This window comes from Lethenteron reissneri, chromosome 14 (assembly GCF_015708825.2).
Source record: "Lethenteron reissneri isolate LAM-NWPU_2019-01 chromosome 14, ASM1570882v1, whole genome shotgun sequence".
Classification (NCBI taxonomy): domain Eukaryota; kingdom Metazoa; phylum Chordata; class Hyperoartia; order Petromyzontiformes; family Petromyzontidae; genus Lethenteron; species Lethenteron reissneri.
This window is the reverse complement of record NC_083792.1, coordinates 8,177,009-8,198,977: the sequence shown is the minus strand read 5'-3', so window position 1 is coordinate 8,198,977 and position 21,969 is coordinate 8,177,009. Positions and strand designations below refer to the sequence as shown.

Sequence of the window (21,969 nt, the reverse complement as noted above, 5' to 3'; positions counted from 1 at the left end):
GTTTTCACGATTTAAGTTAGAAACTGGAGCTCCTGCTGCGACACGTTTTACTTTTCCACCTTGGTTTAAAACTATTTTCTTTCCCACTTGATATATTTTTTGACATTTACAGCAGGTGCCTTATCTGCGCTACGGTTTTTAGCCATGAACAATCTCAAAGTCTACGCGAATATGTTGAGCACGCTGCATGTGCCTCTGTAAAATTGAATGTTGAACAAGTGAAAAAATATATCTATATTCCACAAAGCATTGCAGGATTGTAATTAAATAATAAATTCCACGAATAAAAGAGTGTGCCAGCCATGGTCTGATCTCCTGCCAATGTTATTAAAACGGAGATAACGTGTATCGTGTCCTGGATTGAAACGTGCAGTGTGAATAGTTCCATTATCCGCAAGCAACATTCTCGGTGTGCGCAGCGATTGCCGAAATGCTAACGTGGTAATTTCAGCATTACAGGTACGGAGGTCCGGTATGATTTTTTTACTTTGTAGTTTTTTTAAATGTGAGCCGTCTAAAACCACACATCTGAATCTGATGCGAACACCAGCTTTGGCAAGAGTTTCCAGGAAGTTTAAATTGCAGCGCTTGCTTTTGTTTAAGGGCCTCGTAATCTCAACAGCACAGGAGTGGCCACGTTGGGAAATTATTTTGGAGGAACCTGTGACTGCTCTTGCCTGCTTTGTGTTTACGGGCTTTTGACGTCGCCTTGCGGGGATGCGTTCGCCTGCTCCTTGCAGAGCCTCACGGTTCGAATCCAGCGGGCCTCCCTGATTAATACCGTGGGTGTAAAGAAACGTAATAATCGTCCATGATCCCGGACCAAATATTCTATTTGTCGGTAGGCACCGCCAGAGGTGGCATAACTTTTAAAGTTTCCAATGAGTGGGTTATTGAATAATTCACTCTTTATCTATATATATATAAAAGGGAAATTTGTGAATATGTTTGTTTCTTCGAAATGTTTAGCATACTTCCCGACATGCAAAAAACTGGAAATTTAGCATGTGGGTAGCTTCCAGACTGCACACAATGCAAAACGTATAAAATATACTTTTTTAAATTTTGGAGGGGGGGGGGAATAATAGATATAATATATTGCACGACAAGTGAGCGGTGACGTCACATCTGTAATGTCACCCGCATGCAGCAGCGTCACACAGTGTGCCTGCCGACGTGACACATTCCCTCCCACCCTCCGCGCAGGCCGTGTATTAATCCAAGACAAGAATCCAAGTCCCGGGCGAAGCCGGGTAGTAAAGCTAGTTATCAATTAAATTACATCGGTTTGACTAAAGTTACACACGCATGGCGACAATCATCACCCCATACTGGCTGCCCTGGGTCACTTGCAACTCAAGGGTACCACGGTGGCGAGATGTTAACTACCTCGCCTGGTATACAGGAGATCGTACGTTCGATCCCAACTTTGACGCTTGTTGTATATTTGTAGTTTGCATTTTCCCTGTGGTCGTGTGGGTTTTTCTCCGGGTGCTCCGGGTGGCTCCGGTTTTTCCCTCATTTAGAAAAATGCGATTAGAGTATTTAGCTGCTGTAAATGTTCACATTTTTATAAGGCATCTCATCGAGCTATCATTTGTGGCCAGGTCTCTTCTGGAAAAGTGCTATAGAACTAAGCGGTCCGTACCTGGTAAAATAAAAATGGTTTAGAGTTTAACTGAGACTGGTCCCTGTTCTCTTCAGCGCTCTCACCTGCCTAGATAAAAAAATATACACTTGAACCTTGAGTTGTGCCGTTTTCCAATCCGTTGCCTTGCAGACACCGCGGACCAAGGTGAACTCAAGCAGTTCTTGGAGTTCAACTACTCGCACGTCTACTACGTGTTCTTTGAGAATTTCGTCAGCATTGAGGCCAGCCTCAAGCAGAAGGGTGAGTGCCAAAACCGCACACAACACGGCCGCCTTGTAACCTGGGGTGGGGTGGTGCCATTGCATGCGTTTCAAACTTAATCTCCCCAAGGGGAGATTGCTCTTTGGGTTTTGTTTTTTTGTCATCCCCCCCCCTCCCCGGACCTCCGATTAACGTGGTTGGCTTCGTTCAAAAGGGGGAAAAAAACCACCCATTTTTCACCTTCCGTGGATCTGGTTCCTCGGGGTACAGTGCTGGGGTAAACCACAAGAATCGGCCTGTGATTGGGCCTAATCTTGCCGGATCTTTTAAATGCCGAGCAGGGTTAATCTTGGTTATGCCGAGAATTTTAGATTGCCTGTAAAATAGCAAGTGTTGCAGGCTTGGCCCGAGAGATAGTCAGGAAATGGCAGTACAGCAAGTTACGTAGCCAACTGCGCTAATCCGAGGTGCCCCGGGAAGAACAACAAACTTAACACAAACATTCTACTGAGCCAAACATCGTACAAACATCGTTTCACGGCATTCCATTCTGTTGAGGATTCACGCTGGTTTAACATTTCAGCTTCATCCTCCTTTATATATTTTCCCGCAGGGAGCATTTGTCGTGTCGTCGCAGTGTATCATTATTATCTTGTTTGAGCATCAACTAAGCTCGGAATAACCAGACCTTTTGTACGCGAGACAAAATTTACTCATTATTAACAGGTGTCCCCCGTTGTGTGTTCACCTGATGGATTTCAGGACTGAATGTTCTAGGGGCAGCCTCTTGAGTGGATGTCTCTTTGGGCAATGGTTGCAATGTGGAAAGAATTCCCTGTTCAGAGTGTTACAGGACTTTGTCGTGTGGCTGTGAACAAACAGCGCCACTTAAATGTGCGTACATCTGCGATTGTTTTGACAGTTTTACCATTTGTGGGCATGTACAGAGTGACTGTTTTCTCTTGGCTTACAACCATCACCTTAACCGCATTTATTGTTGAATTGAATTTTTTCTTTCACGTTTGATAATGGAGCACAGAACCGGTTCTGCAATCCCATGTGTATGTGTATGTATGGGGAACGGTGGTGCAGCGGTTAGCGCGCTGCGCTACGAACCAGGCGATCCGAGTTCGGTTCCCGCTTATGGCCAACACCAATTACGATTATCTGAGCCGGTCCTGGGCCTCCCCTAGGTCGACTCGGCATCAAATAAGTACCTGGTGCGTTGTGTGTAAACATCGACACTGGGGAGACAAAGGCAACAGGGCGTGGTGCTGGCCACCCACCCCCTCGTGTGCCGTTCTGGCCTTCATAGGTGCTCGCTAACAGCACTTGCCCCAGCAGTCTGTTACAGGCTGTACGGGGGATCTTTGTCTTTGTGTGCCACTATAAGGCAGCTAATGTTATTATTCTTGCAGGTCACAAGTCTCAGAGGGAAGAGTTGGAATCAATTCTCTTTATCTTCGAGGTGGGAGATATTTTTTGCATTGTTATTGATTTTATGTTGGCGTGTTTGTCACAGACTAATTTTTTCACGATTCGAATGGTCTGCCTTGCTCGTAATTTGGCAAACAAAATGATTAACTTGACAACTGTGTTCATTTTTGTATAGCTCTCCTAAACTTTTAACCGCCTTTTTGATTACACCGCCCTGTGCATGAATTGCATTTACTTCATGGGCCTATTACAACCTTAAGTGTTTGCCACAAAAAAATGGAAGAAAAATTGATTCACCTTTCTTTTTTTACCTTTTCCCCCGAATTCAAGATATTCCGTGGCCGTTGATCTTGCCCGGTATATACTGCTCTATAAATTACCTCCTGAGTTATTAACACTTCGGTTTTCACTGAAGCAGATGGTTACGCTATATTGAGATCGGCACGAATGTCGCTGCTCGCTGCGTACGCACTCGAAGCATCGCAAAACATTTCCTTGCGGGCGCAAAGTGAGCGCAGTGTCTTTCGGAAAATTCCATATGCTTACTGTCGAAACGTGAACTCTTAGACGCGGAAAGCGTCGAACGCAAGTTGCAAGGTACGCGCGGACTTAATGGCTATCAGATTGATGCACGCCTGTAGTTTTTTGGCTGAAAGAAATGAAGAGGCACACAAGGATGGGACGATAAACGAAGGCGAGGGATGTTTTTTTTATTACTGCAAGTGAGGCTCAGACCGGACGCATCACGAGCGGGGTGCACTGCCAGCTGCGGACGTTGGAAATGGACGTCTCTTCGTCTCGTGGAATGACGCTGGAAATTGGAGTATACGTTGTGAGGCAGATCAGAGAGAGTGGTTTACCAAAAATGAATATAATTTTTCTTGGAATGTTGGCTAAATAATTTTCTTAACACGTTGGTAGACGACTACCACCGATCAGGTTTGTTGTGAACGCGATGCATTGAATTTCTATTCCTTTGGTTAAAAGAAAAGGTGCACACATGTGGTATAATACATTCATATTCTTTGGTTGGCAGTTTTCATTTGTGCTGCAATCAACGGTGAAGATGTGAAAATGGCAAACGCTTTGTTACTTTTGGGTGAAAAGTGAGTCGTGTAAGCCATTAAAATCCACTGCCTGGTGTTGCGACACACTCAAGGTCACAGGCAGTTGGCTACGCAGAGTGTGACTTTAATGTTTTCGCGTTACGCTCGCTTACCGTTGTGTTGTTTTGCCATCGTGCGGTTAGCAAATGGTGTTTTGTGGCCCGGGTGTGGGAGCGGCGGGCAGGTACTGATTCACCTTGGTCCCCTGGGTCGTCGCTTGCCATTGGTCGGAAAGTTGAGTTACGGGGCGAGTATCGTTTTGTCCGTGTACAATAACAACAATAACAACAACAACAACAACTTATCACAATCTTTATTTATCCTGGAGGAATCCGATGAGCTATGAAACTCTTGTTCACAGATGTCCGGTAGGGGAGGGGTTGCCAAATTACAGCAACAAGTCACTAACATTGACCTGTCAATGCAATCGATACACGGGTAATGTGCCCGTGACGTAACAAAACCGTCTGGGAGCGCGCAATTTAGGCACAAAGAATGAGAGATGGAGAGAAAGGAAGAGATTCGGGGGGGGGGAGGGTCCGAAGGCACGGGGATATGTATTTGTTTTTTAATGCTTTCATCTGTTTCAATAGCGTATCCCTCTGCTACGTCCTGTCCGCATTCTTAGAACCTTAACCATACTCCCCCTTCCTAACCTCAAACCCTCCCTTTCCCTATCATCACCCTTATAAAATCCTAGATGAGATCAGATCGCAACTCGACGCGAGCTCTGCACGAAACGCCGATCACAGAACGGCGGTGGGGGGGGGGTCAACAGAAACTCCGCGAACAGCAACCCGATTTTGTCGCGACAGGGCCCAACGAAAGGAGAAAAATCGGGCTCACTGCCGCGTACAGGTGGGGACCACGTGTAGGGACATGAAGATGTTATATGAGGAAGGCTAAGGTTGGAAGGTACTGGGGGAAGGAAAGGAACAGGGGGAGGGAGGGAGTAGGGGAAGGGAACTGGGGGGTGGGGGGGGGCACGGGGATGTTGAAGAAGCCGAGTTGGCTTCATCTTTCGTATGGCTGACAGAGCAACAACTACAATGTCACATTCAGGTGGTCAAGCCAGATAAGCATGTCGGGAGCAGCGGAGTGGTGTATCGCTGTGACGTCTCCTTCCTATTTGGAAGGGGACCAGTCAGAGCTGCGTGGGGACGGAGTCCCAGAGAGAGAGTGGTGGGCCTAGCGGCTAAGAGAGCGGCATAAATCATACATCAGTTGTGGACATGCAGTTTTGGCGTCGCTTACTACACAAACTGTGAGTGGTCTGACCGGTCCGAGGAGATGAAACATTTTTTCCAAGTTCAACGAGGAAAAAATGTTGTTGGGTTGGCCGGGTTGGCTAAGAGGCCAGAGCACCAAGGCAGCGCCTGCTGAGATCCTGGGTTCGAATCCATGCTTCAGTCACTCGTGTGCAGTGAAGTGATGGCTACAGCTTGGTTACCAATGACTCCGTTCAAAATACACTCCCCAGTTTAAATGCGGTTTTTATGACTCGCACTTTGTCTTCTTCCAGCTCTGAGAATGAGCTAAACACTTGGCTCGATTGACGTGCGACAAATTTCTCTCTGTGACCGGCGTTCCCCGAGTGTGTGGATAAAGACGTCTGTTGCAGTGATCTGTTGAAGTGGATTGCGATGTCATCTGTCAAGGCTGTCCCCTGATGCAGGGCTGTAACACTGCTGTGCCGTACGAGTTGAGAATCGATATGTCTTCGTCACGTGTCATTGGTGACGAAAGCACGATCCCCTGAAGCAGCCTTCGTTTGTAAAGTGGGCTTCACGCCCAACAAACACTTCTCAAACTTCCCCGCGTTAAATAAAGTACCGTGTACACTAATGCCCCAACACTTTCAAATATAACATGGGACTATTTTTTCCAGTATCAAAGTATGAAAACAAGAATAAGTTTTACTTTTTCTGGCAATAAAACAGGAGGTGTTAAGACGTTCAAACACCAAAACGGAAACCTTTTGCAAGGAATCAAGTCTGCATTAACCACACGTACTTGTGGTGAACATGCAAACAAATCATGTTCTGATAATTTAGATATGCATTGTCTTTTGAACTGATTGGCCTACACCAGAGACAGCCTTCTTTATGTCCTAGTCTCACCAGTGTCAGACAAGAGAACACCAAAAATAATTGAATTTTTACTGTTCCCCTTTTGGCGTTCTCTGGTCTGATGCTCCGGAAAATCTGACGCACCCCAAACCTGGTTTCCGTTGTCATTAAAGTTATACAAATCTGGTCACACATGCATGCCGCACCCCCTTCATTTGCGTTGCCATACAGCAGGTGGACGGGGGGGGGGGGGGTTTGCGGGGAGGAAAATTGTGGGTCTTATAATTCAGAGAACACGGGAGATGTTAGACACCGGGCAGGACCGGAGTTCTGGAGAAGGTCGGAGAGGTGAGCACAGGGGCAGGGTTGCCGGTTAAAGCCCTCGATGCCTCGCGTCATTTTAAATGTAACCCCTAAGTGGGACCGTGCGATTGAGATATAACCGTAAGCGAAAAGTAATAGGAAACATCAGTCTCGGGTTTTTGGTTTTCCGCGAATGTGTGAACCCTGTTTACCGCTCTATTAATCTGTGCCGTTTCGTTTTGTTTGACAGAAAATTCTCCAGCAGCTGCCCGAGAGGATCCACAACAGATGGCAGTTCCACAGTATAGGTACGAAAAACAACAACCCCCCCGTGTAGCCTCAATACACTGTTGGGGCAAGTGCTGTTAGCGAGCACCTATGAAGGCCGGCACGGCACACTGGGGTGTGGATGGCCGGCGATGTTTACTAAACACCGCACCAGGTACACATTTGAGGCCGAGTCGACCTAGGGGAGGCCCGGGTCCGATTCAGATAATCGTCACTGGTGTTAGCCGTGAACGGGAATCGAACCCGCATCGCTGGGTTGGTAGGGCAGTGCACTGACCGCTGCACCACCGCTCCCCAACAATCCTGCAAGTAATACACCAAGCACGCGTTGCTCCCCCCCACGTGAGTATCACCACCGCTCACTTGCTCCCCGAGTTTGTGTTCACTTGGTATGGCGGTGGCGAGATGTTCACTACCGCGCCTGATATGGAGGAGGTCGTTTTGGGTTCTATCGCGACCCTGACACCTGTATATTTGGAGTTTGCATGTTCTCCCCATGGTCGTGTGTATTTTCCTCTGGGGCTACCGGTTTTTCCCTCCGTATTTAGAAACGTGTTTAGGGTATGTATCTGGCTACTATAAGTTTCTACGTGATAAGCCACTTTGTCGAGCTATCATTTGTGGCCAGGTCACTTCTGAAAAAGAGCTGTACAGCTCAGTGGGCCTTACGGGGTCAAATTAAAATCGTTTATATTTTTCGCATTTTTTTAATCTTACCGCAGCGGGCGGCTGCAGGAATTTTCCCAAGCGTAAACAACGATCGAGCTATTTATGTCACGGGCTTTACAGCAGTGTCTCTTGTTTGGATTTTCAGTGTTGATGTAAAGGTGTTGGCCCCTCCACCCCTATGCTTGTGTATAAATATTTACAGTGGCCCTGCAGCCTATGACCAAATCACCCGGCGGACGCACCGCGATTTTGTTCGGAGGCTCTCGCAAGCTAAGCGAGTTTGAGCCTGGGTAGCGCTTGGATGGGTGACCTCCACCGTGCACCAACAGGTCGCTTATAGGCGGCCGCCATCGCGGGGCGACGTGGTGGCCAGGAAAGGGGGCAGTTCGGCAAAATCCACAGCCGCGTTGTTCTCCTGCAGTCTCACCTCTTTTTACTTTCACAAACCTGCACTGACCAAAGTGGTGAAATATGGTCAAATAATCCCCCCCCTGCCCCGCCCCCTGGGGGGAGGTTCTTGTCTAACAAGCGGATTGTACACCACGTGCGAGTCTTGTTTAAACAAAAAAAACGACGGCCACCGGCACACACATCTGACACGCCACAGCTGAATTGTGTTTGCGAGTCAGCGTGGCACGAGAAAATAACGGGCGTGCGTGCGTGCGTGGTTTATACAGTGTGGCGACGCTGGTGCTTGATGAGGGGCATTCCTGCCGCTGACTTGTTGGGTGCTTGTTCGCTGTGAAGTCGCATTCCAGAACGGGGCCGGCATCGCAGCAGCTTCACGCAGCTGCAAGAGGCAGCGGGGCCCGCCCAATGCGTTATTTATAACTGCCGCTTAATATTTTGTCAGTGCGATTTCGGGTGCGTTTCCTCGGTGTTTACTGCGGTTGGCGTTCGAATGCTCGCTTGCGATTAAGTGCGATGCCTTTATTTGGGTGCAGCGGTTCGCGCGCCGCGCTATTAACCCGGCGACCAAAGTTCGATTCCAGCTCACGGCCAACACCAGCGACTAATATCTGTACCGGTCCTGGGCCTCCCTTAGGTCGACTCGGCCTCAAATGAGTACCTGGTGCAGTGTGTAAACATCGCCACTAGGGCGTGGTGCTGGCCAACCAATCCCTTGTGTGCCGTGCCGGCCTTCGTAGGTCCTCGCTATCAGCACTTGCCCCAACAGTCTGTTACAGGCTATGCGGGGAATCTTTGTCTTTTGTTTTTGCCTATGATCACTGCTGTAGCATTGCCTGTTATTATGGAGAGGCGATAGTGCGCTATGCGATTGTGAAACGTACTGTAAAAGATTAATAGTAAAGTGTGCTCTGTGATTTAAATCAGGAGAGGCTTTTAAAAGCTTATTTTGAAAAAAAAAAGAGAACATATTGAATTTGAGCATTAATGGACAGTTTCTGAGAGTTTAATCCGTGTGGTACTAGGCGTGTGACGATTCATGCCCTGGGCGGCGATCTGATGAATTGTCACCATTCTGGGTCATGATTCGATTCAAGAATCAATAGATATTTTTGTAGCATTTCGGTGCATTGTAATGCCTCTAGTGGCTGCAGGTATCATCGTGTGAACAATCACGTGTGTGTGTGCCGTCACATGGCTGAGCGGTAATGTGGTTTTGCCACCTTTGTTGCAAAGGTCCACGGTTCTAATCCATTGACCTGCCTGACTAATCGGGGTGCCACGGTGGCAAAACTACCTCGCCTGGTATGCAGGAGGTCGTCGGTTCGATCCCAACCCTGACGCCTGTTGTATATTGGTAGTTTGCGTGGATTTTTCTCCGGGTCCTCCAGTTTTTCCCCTCCACATTTAAAACATGCATTCAGGGGTATTTGGCTACGATACATTTTCACGTAATAAGCCACTTGCTTGATTCATAATTTGTGGCCAGGTCGCTTCTGAAAAAAAGATATGTAGCACTTTGATTCCTTACCTGTATAATCAAAAGTTTAACACTGCGGGTGTGTTGCCTATAAGTAACTTAGCCCCACCGTCTGCTTCACAGTGAACATTCAACAGCTCGGACCGTCATTCGAAAACGAGTAAGCCACTGTGTGCTGGTATCATGGTCCAAATTAATCAAATTTGGAAATTAACCTGCAAATTACTTGGATTGTACAAGGGAATCGCTGCCTCTTACTTGGAAAAACCTTGTCAGGATCCTCCTGATAAAGGGGGGGTCATGAGCCTCACTGAGGATTTCCTGGGTAAACAAGCATAATAATAATAAAAAATAATGTACAAATCAAGCGAATCTTACACGCATGCACACAATCCAGTTGATTCGAATATTGTGACTTTGCTAATATATTTAAATCGATAAACCCATACTGCATTATAACCCGATTTGGATATCGCCACATTGTACGAATAAAATTTTTTTTATTGTCTTATGATTTGTGCCTTTTTTGTTTCAGGTTTGTACATTAATTGTGTAGTACGGTATTGCTCAGGAGGTCGTGGCTTCGACCACGGACCTTGGCGGTGCCTGTTGTATATTTGGAGTCCGCGTGATCTCTCCCCCCCCCCCCCCCCCCCCCCCCCCCAGTGGTGGTCGAGTGGATTGTTCTCCGGGTTCCTCCGATTTTGCCCTGCACATTAACAACAAATTACGCGTGCTTAAATCGTTGGAACTGCTACGACAGTCTAAATACCCACGTTTTATGATGACATAAGCCACTTCGATGAGCTGGTGTGGCCAGGTCGCCTCTGAAACAGAGCTAATGGGGGGGGGGCGGCTTTACCTGGTAAAATAAAAATAAGTTGCACAAATTTTGCCGATAAGAAAAATCACGTTATGGGCTCCGTGCCGATACCCATGCACTCGCGAGCAGACACCACGTGGCATTGTTTAGTTCCAATAAACGTGTTGTCATCTTCTGCATCTCTTTCAGGGCTCATTTTAAAGAAACTGCTTCATTCTGGAAACTCTCTTAAAGTAAGCTGTGTTTTTTTTATTGTAGCTTGGACATGCATTTGTTTGTGTGTTTTGTGCTTTTTTAACAGCCTAGCTTGTACGTGCATTTGCTGTAGCTTTGAATAAAAAGAGGAAAATAAAAGTGGTATAGTAATTTGTGAATGCAATTACACAGTTTTTGCTTTTTGACGATGACAACAAATGTTATCACAAGCCTGTTTGATGCAACCTCGTGTTGTTTGTGGGTACATATTAGATGTTCCAAAGTTTCATTGCTTCAAGTACAATGCATGTCTGTCTAAAGGGGGAGTCGCCATCTTTCCGTAAAGTTGGGAACATTTTTACTTTTCAGTGTCCCTACTTAATGAAGTTGCGATAGCTTTAACTTTGCAATATTTGTTGCGAACCAAGCGGAGTGAAAGCACGCCTTTACACAAATCAAAGCGATGGTGCCAATACCGTCATTGGCCGCTGAAATGGTGGTGAGGGGGTTGTTTGTCAGAACGACATCTGAAACGGCGGTGGTTACAGTACGCTGCGCAATGAACCCGGCGACCCTAGTTTGATTCCCGGACGCGGCGAGCATCGGTGGCAAACGATACCAGAACCGATGTCTCTACCCCCACTGCACCAAACCCGCACTGCCCGGCGTTGGGGAGAGGTCTTCATTGGTGAATTTGGAATAGCTGAAATGCATTCTTATAATTATGACTATTGGTTATTATCTGAGCATGTGGTGTCACCACTGCTCACTCTGGGTTGTGGATTTGTGATGCGCGTCGCCCGTTGCGTGTGGCTCTCATGTGTTCCCTGCCCCCCCCCGCCTCCCTCCGGACCCCACCCCCGACAGCTGCGACGTGAAGGGGTGCGGCTCTTCCTGCTGTGGATCCAGGCTCTTCAGGGAAACTGCTCGGAGGAGCAGAGGCTGATCTTCGCCTGCCTCATACCCGGATTTCCCCTGCCCCTGTCCGAGCACGGCCCCCGCTCTCTGGAGACCCTCATCAACCCTCCGCTCGCCCTGCAAGAGGGCACAGGTGCGCGCTCTCGCGCTACGGACGGTGGGAAAAGCCACGCGTCGTCGTCTTTAGCTGCGATCAATCTACTGCTGGATGATGGCCTCCCTCCCACAGCTGCTGACATTTCTCGCGGTCTCACGATGCAACAGTGCATCCAGCTCCTGCAAGGGAACTTTAATTTTAATGGCGCCGTCTCCGCAGCGGACGTGCTTTCGAGCACCTAAACCTCCACAAACTGGGTCCAGTAATAATGGCTGATTTACAGCTCTTTGTCGCTTGAAGGCCTTCCCATGACTGGCCAGTCACAGAAGATTTTCTGACCATACTTTACCGCCAGTGTAACTGTGGGGTAGTATGGCTAGCGGGGGGGAGGGGGCAGGGGGCGCTGTGGGGGTAGCGAAGTGGGGGCGGGGTGCGTGGAAGGGGGGGGCGAGGTGGGGGGGAGGTTGGTAGGGGCGGCAGGTTCCAAGGACTGGTTGCAGATAGGGCTCGCGACCGATGTTCGCCATGACTGGGAATTGAGTTCAGGTCGCCGTGTTCATTGCACCCTCTAACCACTCCACTTCTACCCAGAAATGTTTTTGGAAAAACAAAAGTGTACAGTGGTTCATGGATATAATTAAGAAGCAAGGAAACAGTGACTGACAACCTCTATTTACCCTTCGCAAAGAGAGCCGGCTGTAATTTGGCTGCATATCCAATTACACCCTCGGTTAATTGTTGCGCTGAGGCTGCGTGCTTACTAAAGCGTAATAACGTAGACCACTCCATAACCAGATACCAGGCTGGGCTTACTGCAATAAAATAATGAGTCGGATGTAATTCACGTGGTGTCAGTTAGGCGTCACGTTGCTGATGTGCCTGTGTAAGTCACGTATCGTTTCTAGATGTCCAACCAGGTGGATTAGTGGTCGAACGGGCGACTCGCAATCGCAACAACGCGGGTTCCAATCCTGGTTATTTGGGGTTTGGTTCAGCCCATCATCCTGTAAAAGAGTCAATAAAATAGGTACATCTTTGTAGAGATGTCAACAGTGGTTGTCTAGATAGACTCACCCCCAACATAATAATGTGGAATTTCCACCAACGGTTTAGGTCTGTCAATAGGAGGAGATTAGCACCGCCTCGTTTTATTTGAGCAGGGAACCCCATTGGAAATCTGTGAGAAAGATCCGCATAGCTAATCGGCTTCATTCAGAAAAAATAATATTCCCATTCTGTAATCCCAGTGCAATTCAATAGTTGAAAGTAGCGATTCGGTTTTTAACACAAAGCATGGAATCTTTCAGGTTTTCTCTCATGAACATATACAGGAAGTGCTCGTTTAACAAGTTTGGCGATGTACACACAGAAAATGAGATGGTGTGTACTGTATCACTGTACCTCTCAGCCGTGCAGCTCAAGAAAGTAGTTCATCATCGACCGCGTTATAACGGTGTGGGCATTATAACGGTGTGCACGTTCCGCGTTATAACGGTGCGCTCGTTCCGTGTTATAACTGTGTGCGTTCCGCGTTATAACGGTGTGTGCATTTCGCGTTATAACAGTATCGCGTTCCACGTTATAACGGTGTGCGCGTTCCGCATTATAACGGTGTGCGCGTTCCGCTTTCTTCGAAAAGTGTTCCCTAATGGAAGAACCGCGTTATAGCGAAACCGTGTTTTAGTGCGAACATCACGCGCTAAACGGCGGCGACTTGACGAACATTATTGACTCATCTGTACACTCCTCCTTCCACGCAGCCCAAGTTATTCCGGAAGAGATAACGCCACTCATTCCACCACAGTCATCTGACAAAGCTCAGGAAGATCCCACAATCTACTTCTTGGATGCACTGTTAAAGTACATGGTGAACCAGGTGAGTCATCTGCTTCTGAGTGAGCGATTACAATTACTTAGGCGTTTCGTGCCATTTTACAATGTCATAGTAGGTTTTATGAAGCAAAAGCTCGGGTTGCCCTGCTGAAATCTTGGCTTGTTCCACGTGCACCTTTAATAACTGTGAATTGTTTAAGAAAGATAAACACCTTCAAATATATCGGAATGTGCCCAATGTTATCATATGTAGGAAACTGAGCGTGGTTGAGCCTGGTGGACAGTGCTCAGATGGGGGACCATCTCCACGACCCACAAACAGGCTGTGATCGGGCTGGGAGGATAACTGTTGGGTAACAGAAGACAGTGCTGACATTTACATTTCTTTCCTTCTGCGCTGTCCGCCTCCACCAACCCGCACCAACCAGCGTGGGGAAATAAACTCAGAATCAGAATATTTACTTATGCTGGAGGAATCCAGTATAAGGAATCCAGTATAAGTAAATCAACAAACAATAAAAAAAATATGATTGGAGTATGGCATAGGTAAGCAAGTCACTAACAATGTAATGAAACTAAACAATTTTTGTAATCAAACTGAACTCGGATAACCCCCCCACCCCCGTGACCCGGGGGAGAACTTCACCCAGCAGTGGATTCACCAACGGCCCTGTGGTGTGCGTGGCACTTTACGGGACACCAGCCTTGCCACAAGCGTCTTTGTCCGACCACACTGCTCTGCTGTGCCCTGTGCAGGCCAAGAGCTTGGAGTGGAGGGACAAGGAAAATCAGGAGAGGGGATTCGCATTCCTCTTTGTAAACTTCAAAAACTTCTACTTGCCTTACATCTTCCCCGGCTTCTCGTGGGAAATCAGCTTGTATCACCCGGTCATCGGTATGTGCTCTCCTCTCTCTGCCTGTTGACAGGAAGTACGCGCTGCTGCTTTGGACGGAGGGTGGGGTCATGTTTATTTTCGCGTGGCGCCAAATTTCTGGCAACGTCTTCGCGAGCCGCTGGGCAGCGCAGGACACATACGTGTTCCACGTGCACCTTTAATAATTGTGAATTGTTTAAGAAAGATGAACACGTTCAAATATTGAGGCGCGTGAAACCTTGCCTCTTTTACAAGGTGCGACCTGGGTGCGTAGTTTTTTTTTTATTCTGCTCTTCACCGGCGTATCCGTGCAGGACAGAAAGCAGTGCAGTAAATGCCATGTAAAATGTTTGCTCTATTTGTTTGTTTTTTCTTCCGCTGTGCCAAAGTGTGACGGTTTTCCTTTTGGCAGCAGCCATCGGCTTTTTCCTCTGCTGCCCTTGTAGTGGGCCGCCGGGTGGTGGCGAGATGTTATCCCCTTTGCCTGGTATGCAAGGAGGTCGTGGGTTCAATCCCGACGCTGACGCCTGTTGTATATTTGGAGGTTTGCATGTTCTCCCAGTGGTCGCGTGGAATTTTGTTTGGGCCCTCCGGTTTTTCCCTCCACATTGAGAAACAATCGTTCAGAGTATTTGGTCACTACTATAAATTCCCACGTGTGATGGTGAAGCCTCTTTGATGAGCTATAATCTGTGGCCAGTTTACCTCTGAAATAGCTCAGTGAGCTTTACCTGGTAAATGAAATAGTTTTGTTTATATTCGTTTAGTTTCATAATCTGAGCCCTCTGCCTACCACTTTCTCTCGCACAAGCAGATGTCTCCTTTTCCCAGCATGTCCATGTCCCACTTCTGTTCAACATTTTGAGATGCGATCATATTTAGTCCCTTCGTTTTAGTTTTTGTTTGTTGCGGTTGCACCCGAGTCAAGAGCCACATGGCTCACAGGGCTATACCTAATAAATGAAAAAAAATTAACTGAACCTGGATAATCTCTTGAGATGGAACTGCTCATTTGCAAGGCTGTCTCCAGGACATCAATCCGCACATAGTGAGCGCATGATGACACGCATATGAATATTTGTATTCTATAACTTGCACAAGTGCTTTATTGTAATACTTTACAAGTATTACAATGAATATCTCGACCAGTCAAACGCAATGGTGAATATGTAAATAATGTCATGTTTCACAATGTCAGTTTGCATGCATTGATCTCCGTCTGGAACAGTTGCAGATGTTGCGTTAAAAGTGTGTTTAAATTCAATAGTTCTCCAAGTTGAGACCGGAGGCATATTACCGTGTGTCCGGGAGAATATAACTCCCCAAACTGTAATGTGTTTGGGAACAAATGATGGACAGAACTCAACAGATGCTCAGGCTTCCGATGTGTTTTCCGGATTGTACCGCGTGTTGTTGGCCGTGTGACGTCGCAACGTTTCGCTCTGTGGTGCCAGAAATTCGTCCAGGAACTAAGGACGGCGCGACCGTGAACTCGCGCGCAAGCGTTTCGCGTCCACGACCCAAGAGCGCCGTTCATTGTTCCGCGCTCTCTCCAGTGCGTGGGGAGCGGTGGCGTAGCGGTTAGCGGTTAGCGCTACGCTGCGCTACGAACTCGGCCATCCGAGTTCGATTCCCGCTCACGGCCACCAACCAGTGACTATGATCTGAACCGGTCCCGGGCCCCCCCCCTAGGTCGACTCAGCCTCAAATGCATGTATGTATGTTGACATTTATTTACACCGTAGCCAACCGCGCCAATCGGAGGTGCGCACGGTTTCTAAACATCGCCACTGGGGAGACGATGGCAACCGGCCACGGTGCTGGCCACCCACCCCCTCGTGTGCCGTTCGGGCCGTCATAGGTGCTACTCGCTAACGGCACTTTCCCCAACAATCTGTTGGGAGGCAATACGGTGTTGGGGGTGGGCGACCTTTGTCTTTGCCCTCCCGCACGCAGACATCCCCCAGTGGAGGTCGAAGCCTCACTATGTCCTCATCGGCAAGGACGCCGAGACCAACCACGCCATCTACTGCACCAAGGAGCCCTTCCTGGCGGCGCGCGTCTCCGTCGTCAAGTGGCTCGTCGCCTTCTGGCTCGAGTCCAAGCCCATCGCCATCCCCAAGCTGCCCGGCGTCGACGGGGAGGACGTGCCAAAGAACATTCAGGTTGGTCAGCGTCGCGTGATTGTGGACTGTCTCAACTAAACAGCACTGAAAATGCAAACAGGAGACACTGCTGTAAAGCCTGCTACGTAAATAATTTGATCGTTGTTTACACGTTGGCAAATTCCTGCAGCCGCCTGCTGCCGTTAAACGATTCAAAAACTATTTTAATTTTACCCCAGGTAAGGCCCACTGAGCTGTATAGCTCTTTTTCAATAGCGACCTGTCCATCGCACATGATAGTGGCTTATCAACGTGTGTAAATTTATCGCGGCCAAATATTATAAGCGCATGTTGATTCTAAATGTGGAGGGAAAAACCGGAGGACCCGGAGAAAAATCCACGTGGCCACGGAGAGATAGAACATGCAAACTCCAAATATACAACAGGCGTCAAGGTCGGGATCGAGCCCACGACCTCCTGCATATAAGGCGAGGTTAGTTAACATCTTGCTACCGCGAAGCCCACGTGTAAATATCGCGGCCAGGCACGGTGCCATTGGAACACAACATTTTTGATGATACATTATGCACTTAATAATGATGTATGTCCCTTTGTCAATCCACTGCTTGATGGAGCTCTCCCCATGCCATGTTGGTTGTGTGGATTACTTGGCCGTGCTGGCCACCCACAAACCCCGCCTCGTGTGCCGTGCCAGCAATTGCCCTCTCGGTCCAAGGCTCTTTGACTTTGCCATGTGGCATGACAGTGGGGGCTGTCCCCTACCCAACCCCCCCCCCGTTTAACAATAACTGGACAGGGGAGGTAGGATAAAATTGTCTCTGTTCCGTTTCACGTGTACAGATGTGTCTGCACCGTTAGCCTATATACAACAAAATAATTTTATTTGCAATCCCTTTGCACTCGTCGTCGTTTGTAAATTCTCACGCACGCGCCGCGTGTGCTGCGACGGCTCAATCGCCGCGCCTGCTCAACGCTTGCGCGCGCGCGTCTCTTCCCGTTTGGTGGCCGAAAGCGAGCAGCGGCGGGCTACGCGATCGCGGAGGAGCAGCGGGTGTGCGTTAGCGAGACGCGCGACAGCGTGATGGGGGGAGGAGGAGGAGGGACAGGCGGGAACGGTGGTGGCTGTGGCGGCGTTGGTGGCGGTGGCGGTAGCGGCCCCGGGGTAGCGATGGCGCTCAGTGCCGGCGGCGGCGGCGGCGGTGGAGGTGGCGGCGGCGGCGCGGGTAGCGGCTCCCAGCCCGAGGGGCAGGAGCAGCAGTCGCACTCGAACACGAGCACGCTGACGGAGCGCGAGCCCAGCACCTCCAGCCTGTGCAGCGTGGACGAGGAGCACCTGTCGGACGCCGAGATCGCGCGCAAGGTCTTCCACTCGTCGCGCGAGAACGTCAACTTCGTCATCGAAGTCTTCCGCCAGGTCAGCAGCGCCGCGCCCCGTGTGTGTGACATTGCACATCGTTGCGTGTGCGTGTTAGTGTGTGTAGCGTCTCCCGTTTCGCAAATACGTCGTAACTTTATTATTAATACCGCTGCCTGATTTCCGTCGTTTCAACCCCACGCTGACATCGCTGACAACATCATCGTCCGTCCTTTGTTGTATCCGACGCCTCTCAGCCTTCGCATCCACCACACGCGACCCTGTAAATCGCTGAGATTTTTGTCGTTTCGATATTTGTCATCACACCTTTTAGGATCGCATCCCCCCCCGCCGACTTTAACTGAGGTATTGTAGTATGTACTATTAAAACGAATAATTTAAATAACAAAGAAGGCAAAGGATTATATATAACTGTGGATTTTGCTGCCCAGCGCTGCTTCCAGCAAGCATATCCCCACCAATATAGCATGCAAGTTTATACAAACACAACTTGTTAATTCCCCATCCTGTCACCCTCCTGCCTGTTTTTACATTCTACAGTGTGGGTGTAAGCCAGACTGGTTATTTTTTCCGTTACTTTGTACGGTATCCCGTAGAATAGTTGACATTTCTTTAAATGTTTCGCCGGAGTGTTTTTGTTTGTCAAGTCAATTACTTAGGCATGAATAAATATTTAGGGAAATTATTTTTGGTTGTCAAGTCATGTTATTTAGTTTGGCTCACAGCATTGTCATGTTCACGTGAATAATTTTCTAATTTAAGCACTTGAGCTTTGGAGAAACGTGCACCATTGTCTCAGTGAAAGCTTAGAATGTACCGCGTTTGAAGTGCTCAGCATTGACTTACCCTTTTTTAACGATTGACGGTTGTCAGATCGGGGAGCAAATTTATCAGCGCTATGCTCCACTCTGTCCAGGAGGTGGTGCAGCAGCACTGAGTGTGGATGACCTACACCAGGGGTCCTCAAACTTTTTAAACAGGGGGCCAGTTCACTGTCCCTCAGACCGTTGGAGGGCCGGACTATAGTTTAAAAAAAAAACTATGAACAAATTCCTATGCACACTGCATATATCTTATTTTGAAGTGAAGAAACAAAACGGGAATAAATACAATATTTAAAATGAAGAACAAGTAAAGTTAAATCAACAAACTTGCCAGTATTTCAATGGGAACTATGGGCCTGCTTTTGGCTAATGAGATGGTCAATGTCCGGTTCCATATTTGTCACTGCTAGTCGTAACAAGTGATGCAAGTGTGCATCTATTAGTCTAGATCTGGTTGGAGATTTCAAATGTTTCATTCTGGAAAAAGTCTGTTCACAGACATAAGTGCTGCCAAAGATGGTTGCCATTTTGAGTGCATGGTTCCTGAGATGAGGATATGTCTCAGAGGGGAGAGATGCATAGAAATTATGAAGGCTGCTTGACTTGAATGCGTCTTTCAGAGAGTCACAATTCTGCAGTTCAGCCAGTTCCATTTGGTAAATTGTATCCACATTTTCAATGTCAATAGAAAATGGGTTACGGAAAAGCTGTATGTCCTGTTCATGGAGATGAAGCTCTTTAAATCCAAATTGGAACTCCTTTTGCAATTTTTCCAGTGAATCCACACGTTTTGTTTGGGAATGCAACCAATGGTTTTTCCGCTAACAGATTTTGAGTTGTGGGGAGATGGCAGAAGTTTTCCTCCTTCACTTGTTTGATGAGGAGGCCTAATATTACTTCAAATGCTTTGACATGTGATTGCATATCACAGATGAGCTTCCCCTTTCCTTGAAGTTGCACATTGAAACTGTTGAGTAGCTCTGTTACATCTGTCAGAAAGGCAAGGTGCCATTTCCATTCTGCATCATTGAGCTCTGGTACTTCTTTGTTTTTTTAAAGCAGAAAAGCTGTAATCTGTGGAAGTAAGTCATAGAAACGTTTCAAAACTCTCCCTCGACTCAGCCAACGGACTTCTGTGTGATACAGAACATCTTCATAGTCAACATTTAGCTCAGACAGAAATGCTTGAAATTGTCTGTGGTTTAGTGCATGAGCTCTAATGAAGTTAACACAAGATACCACAAATTTCATAACCGAGTCCCACTTCAGTGATTTACTACACAGCGCTTGTTGGTGGATGAGGCAGTGTATGGCTATTGGATGAGAATGGTTATGTTTGTCCATCTCTTGGTTAATGCGAGCAATTACTCCTTTCTTAGACCCCACCATGCTAGGAGCACCATCAGTTGTCACACTGGCTAGTTTAGCCCAGTTCAGCTCCAAACCATTCACAGTTTGGCAAACCTTTTCATAGATATCCTCTCTTCTTCGTTCTTTCGGTAAAGTCACGTAGAAGGGAAGTAATAAAATAATAAAAATAAAACATAATAAAATAATTCTCACGACGTTTCGGCCACAACGCAAGCAGCCGTCCTCAGGTGAAAGCCAGGTCTGTCGGGGAGACAGCGTCTGAATGAAACAGCACACGAGCTTGGAGCATATATAAGCTGGGTTGGAAACGGGGGAAAGAGCGCTTTGACAAATAATTTGCATATCAAGAGGAATTTAGCATATTTATAGGACATGCAGGAATGTTATTAGTACTACATATGCAGCACGGGCATATGTAGTACTAATCACATTCCTGCATTTCCCATAAATATGATAAATTCCTCTTGATATTGAAATTATTTTGTCAAGGCGCTCTTTCTCCCGCTTCCAACCCAGCTTATATATGCTCCAAGCTCGTGTGCTGTTTCATTCAGACGCTGTCTCCCCAACAGACCTGGTTTTCACCTGAGGACGGCTGCTTGCGTTGTGGCCGAAACGTCGTGAGAATTATTTTATTATTTCCCTTCTATGTGACTTTACCGAAAGAACCAAGAAGATGAATCCCTGCAGTCACGAAAGCTTTAAATCGAAAGATATCCTCTCCTGTAGTTGTTCCTTTGATGCTTTGCAGTGCAGCAAGCTCTTCTGTGACTTCGAAATAGTCATTCGTCGCACGAATAAAAATTTGAAGTTGTGCAGAATCACGAACATCATTGCTTTCGTCGAGTGCCAAGGAAAAATAGGAAAGTTTTTTTGTGGAGTTTTGCAAATGCTGATGCAAATTGTCTCCCATTTCTTCAATCCTCCGTGTAATTGTAGGTCCTAAAAGACTCACTGTACTAAATAAATCGGCCTTCTCTGGACACATCTCTTTGGCAACAGAAAGAAGGCATTCTTTAACAAATTCTCCCTCCACGAATGGTCTGCCAGTGCATGCTATTAGCTTGGAAACTTGAAAACTTGCTCGCAGTGATGAAATATTTAGCTGCTTCTGCTTCACAAAACTATTTCGCTGAGTTGTTAATGTATTTTTCAGTTTTAATATTTTATCTTTTCTCACTTCTCCGACCAAACAAGCATATTTATCTTCATGTTGAGTTTTATAGTGTTGACGTAAATTGTATTCTTTGAACACAGACACTATATTCTGGCATATCAGACACACAGCTCTTTCCTTGTACTGCATGAAAAAGTAATCATAAGTCCACTGTTCTTTGAATATCCTACACTCCGAGTCAATTTTTCTCTTTCTTTACATCATTGTTTCCTAGGGAGTCAAAATTGATATTAGTAAAATACCAATATATATACAGCGCTACAAAAACAATATACCAGTAATAACTTTGCCCACACAGAGACATACAGACTGCACTGCCCATCAATGCAGTCTGATTGGGGGAAACTCCGCCCCCTCTCCCTCTTCCACCAATGACCGTCCTTCTCATGCAGAAAAAAAGTGACAGGCAGCGCCGGCAAAAACACCCGGCGGGCCGGATAAATGTCCTCGGCGGGCCGCATGTGGCCCGCGGGCCGTAGTTTGAGGACCCCTGACCTACACACACAACCTATGCCAATACCCGCTCATTCGCCACTAAGTGACGGTGACGTCACCATGGCGCCTGTGCCAGGCCAAGTGCACTTTGAGGCCACATGAAGTGTCGAAGGCTTGCTAACAGGAGGTCTCGGGACGGGCCCAGGTGCAATGGGTTGGCCGACTTAGATGATCGGTAGATGCACCAGCTGTACCCCCTACTGTGCCAATTTTCTGCACAGTCACAGTGTAAAGTGGTATGGTGTGCA

General features: G+C 47.5%; 1 protein-coding gene across 4 annotated transcripts in view; it reads left to right on the top strand.

Moving 5' to 3' along the window:
- Positions 1–21,969, top strand: part of LOC133342344 (ral GTPase-activating protein subunit alpha-1-like) — a 77,290-nt gene that overhangs the window by 7,950 nt on the left and 47,371 nt on the right. For all 4 annotated transcript variants that reach the window (XM_061551450.1, XM_061551449.1, XM_061551448.1 and 1 more), the window contains exons 2-10: positions 1,781–1,891; positions 3,271–3,320; positions 7,018–7,075; positions 10,625–10,668; positions 11,498–11,681; positions 13,406–13,521; positions 14,235–14,373; positions 16,310–16,518; positions 17,492–17,893. In XM_061551450.1, coding sequence (XP_061407434.1) covers positions 1,781–1,891; positions 3,271–3,320; positions 7,018–7,075; positions 10,625–10,668; positions 11,498–11,681; positions 13,406–13,521; positions 14,235–14,373; positions 16,310–16,518; positions 17,492–17,893 — 1,313 coding nt within the window. The remainder of the gene's footprint in view (positions 1–1,780; positions 1,892–3,270; positions 3,321–7,017; positions 7,076–10,624; positions 10,669–11,497; positions 11,682–13,405; positions 13,522–14,234; positions 14,374–16,309; positions 16,519–17,491; positions 17,894–21,969) is intronic.